The 13,102-nt window shown below is 36.3% G+C and overlaps 1 protein-coding gene across 1 annotated transcript in view; it reads left to right on the top strand.

The window, feature by feature from the left end:
- LOC136264933 (fibropellin-1-like) overlaps positions 1–12,732 on the top strand; it is a 39,710-nt gene extending 26,978 nt beyond the window's left edge. Inside the window, exons 12-17 of the mRNA XM_066059699.1 lie at positions 209–397; positions 3,602–4,288; positions 7,110–7,280; positions 8,237–8,425; positions 12,294–12,677; positions 12,722–12,732. Coding sequence (XP_065915771.1) covers positions 209–397; positions 3,602–4,288; positions 7,110–7,280; positions 8,237–8,425; positions 12,294–12,677; positions 12,722–12,732 — 1,631 coding nt within the window. The remainder of the gene's footprint in view (positions 1–208; positions 398–3,601; positions 4,289–7,109; positions 7,281–8,236; positions 8,426–12,293; positions 12,678–12,721) is intronic.
- The last annotated feature ends 370 nt before the right edge of the window (positions 12,733–13,102 follow it).

Below are 13,102 nucleotides of genomic sequence, written 5' to 3'. Positions count from 1 at the left end.
TCAAAGAAATCTAACAATTTCTGGAAATGTCTGGAATGATTTTACAGGAAGTGGAGGTAGTATATCAAACATATACTCCCTCCTATGTAGGAGCAACAGTTAATACTCTTTGATATGCTACCTTTATACACCTTCCCTTCCCTTTGAAGTGAAGTGTGAAAGTGGTATGTATAATGAATGTAGAATGATGCAAAACTTTAATCTACAGGTTCATGTCCACTACTCACTGTTCCTGACAATGGGGATATATACTGTTATGAAGAACAAGGTTTTCAGACTGTCTTTGGAGATAACTGTTTCTTCACTTGTGATGAAGGATATGAGCTTAATGGTACTAGTGTTGTGAATTGTCAGAGTGATGGCACTTGGAACGATTCTGTACCAACATGTGAAACAGGTATTATGTTATCTGTGTACAAAAAATTCTATCTATATCTAAGAATATTTAGCTTCCATCTTCCATAAAACTCATGTTTAGCCACAACAACATGCTTTGTTACACTTATATACATAATTACATATATTTCATGTAGTACCTTTAGTTCTCCTTTCTGGAGTACTTTCCTTTATGTTGAGGAAACCATGTTTGGGTTATCCGTGTCATTATATAGCACAACTAGATATCAGGCTTATTACCGCTTGTAAAACTAATTTGCCACACTCATTTGTGGCAGCAACCTGAAAAACATCTATAAATAGGCTACTGACTTTAAGTCCGCTATATATAATTGCATTAAGTGATGAACAGGTTTTAAGATCGCTATGCTATTCATCTTTGAAATTTTAGATTTTTAAAAAAAATTTCATTATCATACCTACTTTTAAACTCACCACATGCATCTACTTACAATATTTTTTGCATGTGTTATGTCAAAATCTGTCGCATACGTACGTATGCATAAAGGTAAGTTACTGTGAATTTTGAATACTTATTGTATCAAAGCAAGTGTAGGAAAAATATATAGGGATTTTGTAAGCTAGCAGGTTTTTGACTATGTTCTTTCTGTTACACAACCCTGTACATGGAAAACAATATTTGAAGCTAGCCTACAACCAATCTGCTTACTTCAACTGTTGGAAATGTGGTTTGAAAATTATGGACAATTTTCAACATGAAGCGACAGTCTCCTGCAAAGCCATCGGTGCATCATTGTAGATTGAAAGAAATGGGACACAAAGGAGGAGAAAGTAGGGATGAGCCTATTTTGCTCTTCTTTTTTTTCCATGTACATGTATTATTTTTCTTCCCAGCAATTCTTTTTTTTCTCAACCATTTTGCTCAAAATTTTGCTGAGCATTAATAAATATTAATTGTGTACTGCAAGCCCACAAGCATGCGTGACAGTTCTTAGAATATTTCATAACAGTGACTGCTCTATTAGAGTACCTTAATCTTCAGTTGGTTTTCTGTGAGCACATGTGACTGGGTCTGGGAAAGCCGGTCTTATCACCCATGACAACAGATTTGATTTTTCACCAAAACCCAAAGCTACATGTATGCACTATCAAATTTTACTGTCAAAATCAACCAGGTATAAGTGGTCTGCTTTTGCTGGCGGCTTTTCCCAAGCGCAGTGGCAAGCCGTATGAGTGGTCAGGGGCCTTGATGGAGCTCTGGCCAACCTAAGGAAGGTTATATGTGGCTGTACAGCCCTGTGTTACCTGTGCTGTAAGTTTCCTTAAAGTTTAGCCAGTTTTGAGCCCTGAATGGCCGCCTGATTCATCCCTACACCTTTCTCATAAATTTTTTGATTAACCTCTCACCCTCCCCTCCACTCCCCTCCTACCACCCCCTTTGAGCTTGCCTGATACAGTCAACCTCTGGTTAAAAACTATCTAAAATGATGGTAAACTTAGCTGTTGGCTATTTGTACAGTATATGATCAGGAAGGTAAGGAATTGTTTTAAAATGTGTGAAATTTAATACAAGTAGTTTCAAACATTGGTGAGTATTTTGGTTGGATGGAACCAGTTTGGAGTTGGCTTATAGTTTGATGCATAAAGCACAATATCTGTACTTATCAAGATTCTCGTTGGGTTGGCAGGGGAGTAGGGAGTGCATGGGTTTCAGGATCCCCCCTTTGAAATATATAATAGGTTACAAGTCTCTGAATAATTAAAACCAGCATTTCTGCAAATATGCAATAAGACCGTTTTTCCCAGACACAGTCATACTCATCTATGTTGATCTAATACTTTGTGTGACTGTTCTACTAGAGTATCTCAATCATTTTCATGCAAAGCGTACTATGTTGCAGTTCCTCAGCGTCCTCTTTTCCAAAATTCAACCTATTTTTCCAGCAATTTGCTCATTGCTTTTACTAGCATGTTTTCCAAAAAAATGTTGGCAAAATCCCTAGGAGAAAGGCAAGTCCATGATGCATGCACTGTATGTACTGCAGTATGTACAGGTGATCCTCACTAATCCAAACAGCTATGTTCTTAGGTTGACAAAATTCTGTTCAGCTTAGTGATTTTTTTTTGTTTGGATTAGTGAAGCCCATTATTTATATACAGCTGGAGTAGGCCTGAGTCAAATATGCTCAAAAATTTTTCCCAAAATGCTTTCAGGAATTTCCCAACATTTTCACCCATTATGCTAGCATTATGCTCCTAAGTTAACAACATTTGTGACAATCATCATGGAACATTTTAATCAGTGAATGCTCTATTAGAGTATTTCACTATAAAATAACTGTTCTATTAAATCTAAGGAGAATGCACAACCCACTTATAAGTTGAATGCACAAGATCATAATACTCTAGTAGATTGGTCAGCCATCTAGCTGACAACTACATCTCTTTAAAAGTGTGAGTATCACTTTATTTATTTGTAACAAAACAGTGAAAGTTATTTCAACTTTTCAAACACACCTTCTGTAGCTAAAGTCTTTGAGCAGGCTGTAGGACCAGGTGTCCTACAGACCTTCAGCACTTGTGCTGTAAAGCATTAATAAGCTCCTGGTTCAATCCATACAACATCAGGTGGGCATTATTTAGAAGAGCGGAATTAATTATGCTGATGCATGTACAGTGTGGTTGAATGAAACGTAAACATTTTACGTTAGATGGTTTCATAACAGAACAGAGAAAGGAATTGTGAGTTGCCTAGTCTGTTTATGAGCTGTTGCAGTAGCTAACTTAATAGTGGTGCTGTGCATTAAGGGAGTTTGTTAATAATGGAATCAAGAACACTTTAGTAATTGACTATCATGTGCACCTACATGTGGCTAGTTGTGTTAACATGAACGTTGTAAAATGTAATGCCATTTATATTATATACACTAACAGTAAGTGTAATGTTCTGTATAATGTACCATACATCATCATTGTATATACATATATCTAGCTATATCATTGAAATTAAATACAAAGTTTACATAGAATGTAATGATTTCAAAACACACACCTTGTTATTGGCTGGGGGGTGTGCCCCCAGACCCCTGCATCTGGGATCTACTACTATTGGAAACCCTCTTCAGAAATTTCCCTGTACTGAGATCGTTTTGGGAGTACTATTTAATTTTGGGTGGATCTCTACTACTGTACTGTATAATAGAGCTGCACATATAATTGATTCTATGTTTATTGATGCTTTCAGTCATAGATGATTGTGATCCCAGTCCTTGTTTCAATAATGGAACCTGTACTGATGGAATCAATTCATTTACATGTAATTGTGTGGATGGATTCAGTGGGAGCACTTGTGAAATAAATATTGATGATTGCAATCCTAATCCTTGTCTAAATGATGGCACTTGTATTGATGGAATTGATTCATTTATATGTAAATGTGAGGATGGATTTAGTGGTGCAACCTGTGAAATAAGTGGTGATAATGATTGTGACCCTAATCCTTGTTTGAATGAAGGCAATTGTACTGACGGAAACAACTCATTTTCTTGTGATTGTGTAAATGGATTTAGTGGTAGCACTTGCGAAATAAACATTGATGACTGTGATCCTAATCCTTGCCTCAATGGAGGTAACTGTACTGATGGAATAAACTCATTTGCTTGTGAATGTGTAGATGGATATAGTGGAGATACATGTCAAACTAATGATGATAATTGTGATCCTAATCCATGTATCAATGATGGCTTCTGTATTGATGGAATTAATTCATTTATGTGTGAATGTGATGATGGATTTAGTGGAGAGTACTGCGAAATAGACAATGATGACTGTAATCCTAATCCTTGTATGAATGGAGGCAATTGTATTGATCATATTAACTCATTTCATTGTGAATGTTTGGATGGTTTTACTGGATCTACTTGCCAAACAGGTTAGTGCTGGAGTCTCACAGTAATAAATACATAATAGTTAGACTGTAGACCACAGGGGTCTAAGTAATTTAGTAACCTGATGGCCCTGTGTTGTGGCACCTGAGCGAAGCGAAGGTCTGAGGGTTACTAAATTACTTAGACCCCTGTGGTCTGAAGTCTAAGTTATTCAGACCCTTTATGTAGTTGTTGTACCTTAACATTGTTGTCAGCTGCTTGTAAAAGAGAAATGTAGCATTCATTAGTAGAAACAAGCCATTACTCCACCCGTAACTGTTGTTACAGGTTTAAAATTAATTTTCAGGTGGCGATGCATTGCCTACGCTACCAGTGCAGGTGCACGAAATAAACATGAAAAGGGTCTAAGTAAACATGAAAGGGTCTAAGTAAACATTAAAAGGGTCTAAGTAAACATGAAAGGGTCTAAGTAAACATTAAAAGGGTCTAAGTAACTTAGACACCTCCAAAATCCACCAAATCCACCACAAAAGGTCTAATGTAGGGTTGTGCTGTATCAGCACCAACATTTATGTGAATGGACATCAGTAAAATTTGAGTTACCTAGATGGGTTTAAACTTGGGTGAAAACCAATAATTTTTTTACTTCCACCCATCTGTCTTTTGCCCACTTTGACTCTAGCTTTCTTGCAATTTCATATGTCCATTATTGGTCAATTGCTTTATTAAGCGTTTCACACATTAATATGCATACACAGAACACTGTGTAGCTCTACAGGGTTACTCAAGTGTAGTTTTATTTTATATTGGGATCAAGAAAGGCTCAATGGAAGAACTGCTGTGTTACTTTTATTGCCTTCTTGGCTGCACAAAAGCACAAAAGAATTGACCACTTGTAGGAACCACAGAATAGCCATGCTGAATAACAGAAAATTTGGATGATTTTTGGAAATCATTGAGCTTGCTTAAAATGGAATTGAAAATTCCCTCGGAGACACCACTCAAACACTGCTAGCGTAAAACTGGAATAAAATATCAAAATACTCTAATAGAACAACCACTTAGAATATAATGAACTGTTTACAGAGGTGGTATGTGATTACCTTATTAGAGTATCTTGGTATTTTTAAGGTGCAGTTTTTGTAGTAATTGGATTCATAGTGGCAATACAAAATGCATGTAAATTTTAGAATCACTCCAAGAAATATTAAAAAATAGCAGGTGAAAAAAATTGCCAGAAAACATAATTAGGTGTTATATGTATGTAAAGCATAATATTATTCTGTGGGTCTGTAATCACCTGCTGTATGGTCAATAATACTGTGTAATTAAAAAAAGGATTTTGACCTCCAAAAAAAGCCAGGGTGAATAAGTTGTGAAATCAAAGGTGGAGGCTAATAGGCCTGCGCCGATTATCCTGACATAATTTGTAGCATAGTAGGTAGACAAAAGCATTGAGCATAATGCCAGCATAATTGGCACAATTTTTGTACATTGGTTATCAGAGAAGCTGAAACTGTGGACATATTGCTTGATGCAGATTGGGATTAGTATGAAAGAACAGGCAAACACAGTAATTTACAGCTACTTGGGAAGGGAAGAGTGGCTAAAGACTGATGTACTCTATTAGAACTGTCACCACATGTTAAAAATCCTAATAGAACATTTATATATGTATTATATATTTCAGACATGTTTTAGATACTCTAATAGAGCAGTCAAGATACAATATTTTAAGAACGTATTTCGGGTATGAAGGGTCACAACTGAGCTTACGTAACAGGGGAACTTTTGGAGCATTGCTCAAAAATGTAATAGGCAATTTCAGACGCATCAGGCCTAGCAGCCAAGAAGTGGCTGTGATGGTAGGTTAATGGAAAAATTTTAATACTGACAATTCAGGAGAATTTGGTACTGAATCCTTGGAGGAGGCAACACAAATTCACTCGAATTGTTGTTATTAAATTTTGCCATTAACCTATCATCACAGCCATTTCTTTGCTGCCACCTTTGATTTCACAAGTTTTCATCCTGGCCTTTTTGGGGATGTCTGAGCTCTTTTTTGAAAAGCTTGGCTGTTTGGGTATAGACTATATTATAATCTTGATAGCTAAATATTTTTGCAATCTGTCTAGTATATCTATTAATTGTGAAATAAGTACACAACCATAAAAATATTTAATGCAGATTGCACATTTGATTATAGCTTGCTTTTATAATATTGCAGTACACATGCTGTATCCAAAAGAGTGTCAAAATAATACGTATAATAAAAGAATTAAGGGTGCTTAATAATTTTTACATCAGTTGACACCTGCTGTTCATTCGAACGGACAGGTGCCACCAGACTACATAGCACCATATACAGACTTAAATTTCCAGGGTTAACGGATTTAAGTTTAGCTTCTGCATGCAATTCTGGCTACCAACCTGGTTGATCAAGGCAGCTCGAAACTAGCTGAATTGCTATGGGATTCTCATACTCACAGATAATAAAGCCCTACCAAATTTTGTTGTTAATACTCCAAAACTTAGCAATACTACTCATGCACTACATTGTATGGCAAATATTGGTAGTAGAAAGCCACTAAAATGTAGAAAACAGCTAACTAGTGGCAAAACAAGAATTTTACAACTTACAGATAAATTTGCCGTTGTCTTTAAACATCACTAAAGGGGATCGGTCATTACATAGTATATAATTTATTGACCATCGCCAATTCAACATTGTCATTAAATGCATATTTTAAGGTGCAAAACAATATTCCCTTAGCATGCTATTGATTGCTGAATTAACTTTAAACTACACAACTCAGTAAATAATATAGCACTAAGATTACTTATTTGTATTATTTATCAATATAGCTACATGTCCACTACCTCCTGTTAGTCAACGGACCACTCCACTATCCTGTGCACTTGATATCAGTATGCCTGGAGATACTTGCTTTATAAGATGTCCACATAATCGTAGATTATACATAATTACCTGTTCGAGTATTGGCATTTGGAGTGGCATTGAAGGATGCCAACCTGGTAAGAATTATTTATTTGTTTAATATGATAACTAATTGTAAATCAATTGCATGTATGGTAACAATGTGCAAGTGTACATTATTTTTGGATGTACGTATTTATTCAATTGTGGAAGAATTACTGTATACCAGGCTGGTTTAGTTATACCCTGTATCTTTAAACACATGTAGGTTATTGTTCATATCCAAGTATTTGCTATTTATTTAGAGGTCATTGGAATGTCACACCTTGGGTGAAGCACTCAGATATGTGCAATGACTATCCATCTCATGTGGCTCTAATCTCTGCCAGTTATGGCAGCTTCCTGACCAAGTGTATTCATTGCTAAGAAACCTCACTAATAAGCTATTTATAAATCAGCGTTGATTTCTAACTGTATCTGTACACACTAGCAATGATTTCTAATTAATGTTGTGACTGTAAATATAGGCAAAGCATGTGACGCATGTGACAAAAAAATTGTTACAGGTTTTAGGTATATATACCTACTATCAGGTACTGTATCTTTTAGTTATAAATACCTCATTAATCTGTGCAAATGATTTAGGCTTGATTGTGCCCAATTAATACTGCAAAATCAAATGAAGAAATAATTGAAGGGGTCAGTGGAAAAGGGGGACATGTGCCATTTTAGATTTTCCATTTTTTAAAAATTAGAATGGCTTGTTTTAACCATGTGAATGACGTTGTCACTAAGTAAACAACAGAATTTAAAAGTTTATGGCAGTCTCAAAGCAAATATTGCAATAATTCAATTACGTATGTCCCAAAATTTGTTTAATGCCCATCATGTGGTCACCAAAATTTTCAAATGGCACTTGTCCCCTTTTGCCACTGGCCCCTTCATTTATGCCATTGGTTCATTCTATATAAGAAAAAACAAATTTTTGTGATTCACACAATAATAATTTATGTATTACTAAGAGTATAGTTACAACACGTTTTACTTTCTACAGATGCGTGTTCACGGCTCACTGCTCCTGACAATGGAGGAATATATTGTTATGAGAAACAAGGCTTTCAAACTGTCTTTGGAGATAATTGTTATTTTGCCTGTGATGAAGGCTATGAGCTGAATGGCAATAATGTTTTAAATTGTCAGAGTGATGGCACTTGGAATGATTCTGTACCAACATGTTCAGTAGGTATGTATGTTATTGATTATTGTAATAAGTAGTTATGATGACCATTGAGGTTCGTATTATACAGGGTACATGATGAACAAGCACCACAGAGGACTTAGGCTGGATGTAGGCATCAGCCTATCAAGGCTATCATGCTTTTAAATTTACATAGTGATGCCATACCACAGTGCTCAAACTTAGGTGGTACTTACAAAAACAATTGTAACTTACGAACACAATAATATACAGAGTTGCAACTCGTACCATTGTGTTTGCCATGAATAGCTAGGGAGATCCGTTGCTGAGTAAGTTTTTCCTTGGATCACCTTTCTTCACTACATACAGAGATGAAATCTGTGAAGAAAAATTGATCGCGTACAATTGCTTCAATGATACGTAAAGAAATGCCCATAACTCACACATCCGATGGTCTTCTACAAAAGATTTTCGAACTCCTCTTGAGTAGGCAAATAAAATAATACCCAAGGTTTTACTGTTAGACCCTTTCTTCACAGAGAAAAAGTATTTTTTTTAAAAATTACAATTTTCTTTGAAATTAGTCATTGTAATCAATGGTTTATGCTGTCAATTTAGGCTTGTGACATTATGCTGGGTTTCCGCAGATCCAGTCACATTTACAGTTAGATGGAAAGTACTGCTTGTCCTGTACACATGCTTACTGTTAGCTGGTTTGCAGCAAACAGATTTCCAACCTCCATGCACCAATAGTACTCAGTATTTGGTTTGTGGTGATTCAATCTGTTGCTAGTGTTCTGTAAGCTGAAGCACTCCTGATTGTGTGTAGCTACATGATGTTTGAATGAACTTGGCCACATGAGGGTTCTACTGTTGGTATAGTTTAAATAGAACAACTATTCATTAGGCAAAAGAAGATAGTGGCATTGCATTGTGAGGGTAGACAATAAACACCATCCTACAAAATTTACAGCAAGGCAGACCTTACAGTATTTTGGTTACTAGTACATAAATACTGTTAATCCATGTATGTGCCCACAGGATGCAGTTAGCATGTGCCTGGTTGCCTCAGCTGGTTCTAAGATTGGTTTGAAATCACATGTCTGGATGTCTGCAGGCATATTTGTCCTTGCCCATACATCAGCCCAAATTTTCTAGCTAAAAAGACTAAATGCTAATAATGAATCAAAGCTAAGTTGAAGGTAGCCATAAAGCAGATCATAGTGCCTGTTAGAAGAAGATATGGACCATCTCTGACAAGGATATTTACTAAATATACCACTTTAGCATGGGCGTTCAAAGGCGCCGCTCTGGCGCATATTCACCGGGCAATATCATGGGAATGCAGTTTGCCCGTGGCTTTGATGCCTGACCAGTTCAAAGATACGAAATGCTTTTATTGAGTGACAAGAGTTGACAAGGGGAGGCGTACAAACAGGCTAAGATGTAAGTGGGTGGGAAGAACAGATTCTTGCTTTATTATTTAAGCAGGAAATAACCACCTAGAATGTAGTTTAGTTACTGTCATATCATCTAAACTTAGTAACTACACTGAGCCTTGCCTAATGTATGAACTAAAACCCACAATAAAATGCTCCATGGATCTGCCCCTGCTGTGGTGGAGATCAAAAGTGCCGCGCTGTGGTATATAAGTGATATACCATGGCGAACTATGGTATAGAAGTGATATAACCATGGTTTGTGGCTATGCTTACCATATATGGTGTAACTTCACGCATTCCACAGAATCCTTACCTGAACGGTATACAAGTCTCTAATAATAAGTGCCTAAATCAAACAACTACTATTTACTTGTGTTGCTGAGTGGATCGTCGATGAACTCTTCGTGTATAACTCAGCAATCACGAGTAGTTGAGCATCGCTAACTCCTACTGCACTGAATGATTCTACTGATTTCCAGTTCTAGCAGGTATTGTTTCACTATAAATTTCAATCTCAAATTGTTTCATTCACTGGGGTGTAGTTACATGATTACTAGAGATATAACTTAAATACATGCTGTCCCTTGAGCACTGCACACACTCGGCAGTTGCACGTAGGTTTCAGTCATGTTAATCGTAAGCATCGTATAACTAATAATACATATAACAAATTATAGAACTTTGTGTGGGCGAGATCAAAAGGAAAAGTGTTTAAATTTCATAAAGTACACTTTAGGGCAAACAGTGCTTTATTTCCCACAAAGAGTACTTTATTACACTGCAAAGAGTGCTTTATTCGTAAATAAAGCACTCTTTGCACTATAAATTTCAATCTCAAATCATTTCATTCACTCCCAACCCGCCCGTAATAGCCTGCCAATACCAAAGAGTACTTTATTGCACTGCAAAGAGTGGTTTATTCGTAAATAAAGCACTCTTTGTGGGCAATAAAGCACAGTTTCCCATGTGCTTTATTGCCCATGTGCTTTAGTGCAGGCTAATAGCCCGCAGCGCTCACGCCAGTACGACTAATCACCCAAGCCGGTGAAGGCTGATAGCCCTTGCCACGCTGAGTGGTCAATCACCCCAGCCAATACGAATTCTACCACTGGATTGCTTTGATACACATACCTAAATGCTTCGATGATGAGTGGGAGAAGGTAGTGTTGCTGTTACGTTTGTTAATGTAAATGGACAAGTCCTGGAGATATCACGGAAATGCTTCACCATGTGTCACAATAGAATCGATTGTGGGTGTGACGAAAACCTGCCAAATATGTGATGAATGTCTACTATGCCAAATTATGGTGAACTATGCGTGAGTTACTTTGTTAAACTAGTTTGTGTGCATTCAGGTTGCTAATAATTCATGCAACACATGTTAATTACGAGTCCTAGTGTATGGTGAAGCTCAGTACACGACTAGAAAGTTCCATAAATCATGTAAAGCATTGCCTTGCTCGTGCTATATGAAAACTAAAGCACTCGGCGCTTGGCCTCGATGCTAATAAAGCACTCGTATTCGCCTCGTGCTTTATTTTTCATATAGCACTTGCGGCAATATTTTAACATTATACGTGTACACTCTCTGAACACTCTTTCTAACAAGACAGCATCATTAATTTGATCATTACTCAGGCATTCAGTGACATAGCCGTATTCAGTAGTCAATTATTTGTTGGTAAACAAGAGTGATGAATTCTACTTTAATAGTTTAAAAGTATCAGTTGTTACTCTCTTACTAATTGCAAATTATAATGGCTTCAAATGTTTAAGACATCTCAAAACTACTAGGCTTGCAGCTATAAATAACCTATTATGCTTTTGAGTAATGCTCAAAAATCAAGCCTTTTATACTCAAACTTATGCTTTCAATATCAAGGTTATGCTCAGAAGGTGACTGTTTTTAGTATTTCTGACTATATACTGTGTTAGAGCATGTGATTGCTCTATTAGAGTATCTTGATTTTATTTCTGCTAAGTGTAAATGATCAACCAGAAAAATAGCGAATGCTTTATTGATATGAAATGTAGTTATATGATGTGTTATGTAGTTAAATGTGAAATGTAGTTATTTGCTGTTTTATTGGCAATTAATTAACAATTTTGATAATCATCCTATTATGCTGGAATATACTTGAGGCTATGGTGAGCCTGTTATACTTGAAATTATGCTGGCATAATTGGTGCAAGCCTAGAAACTTCTGATATGTGACGTGGATCAGTGTAGTTTAAAATCTTTAAATCCAGTTACATTGTGTTTAAATTGATTACTGTCATATTAAACAAATGTTAAAGCACAATTACTCACAAAGAAATGTCATCTCAAATTTCCTGTGTCATGACTACTTGTGTAATGCTTTTATATAGCCAATACATGTGGTACCCTTCAATATGAAGTGTTTATGTATGTCCCCTTTTGTGCTTCCTACTCACATAATAGTCTTACACACTTATATTTATGTTTCCAGTTGTGGATGACTGTGATCCCAATCCTTGTCTCAATGATGGCACTTGTACTGATGGAATCAATGCTTTTGCATGTAATTGTATGAATGGATTCAGTGGAGTCATGTGTGAAATAAATTTTGATGATTGCAATTCTAGTTCTTGTCTCAATAACGGCACCTGTATTGATGGAATTGATACATTTACATGTAATTGTGTTGAAGGATTCAGTGGAGATAATTGTGAAATAAATGGTAGCAATGATTGTGATCTTAATCCTTGTCAAAATGGTGGTACCTGCACTGATGGGGCTGACTCATTTACTTGCAAATGCATTGATGGATTTAGTGGAGAGTCCTGTCAAATAAATGATGATGACTGTGATCCTAATCCTTGTCTAAATGAAGGCAATTGTTTTGATGAGATTAACTCATTTACTTGTGATTGTAAGGATGGATATAGTGGAAATAGCTGTGAAATAAATGTTGATGACTGTGAACCCAATCCTTGTCTCAATGGAGGTACCTGTGCTGATGCAGTCAACTCGTTCACTTGCAATTGTAAAGATGGGTTTAGTGGAGACAATTGTGAAATAAACATTGATGATTGTGATCCTAATCCTTGTTTGAATGGAGGTACCTGTATTGATCGTATTAATTCTTTTAGATGTGAATGTTTGGATACTTTCACTGGATCAACTTGTCAAAGTGGTGAGTAGCGAAGTGTTCTCTGACACAACTGTGTAAAGTACTGTTACAATATATTTTGTTGACTAAAGCAACATGCCAACAACATATGTAAAGGTTATTGTAGTTGGATTTTGGAGAAAAAA

The sequence above is a fragment of the Dysidea avara genome, chromosome 8 (assembly GCF_963678975.1).
Source record: "Dysidea avara chromosome 8, odDysAvar1.4, whole genome shotgun sequence".
NCBI classification, from domain to species: domain Eukaryota; kingdom Metazoa; phylum Porifera; class Demospongiae; order Dictyoceratida; family Dysideidae; genus Dysidea; species Dysidea avara.
The sequence above is the reverse complement of the archived record's forward strand: the minus strand, read 5'-3'. Positions and strand labels throughout refer to the sequence as shown.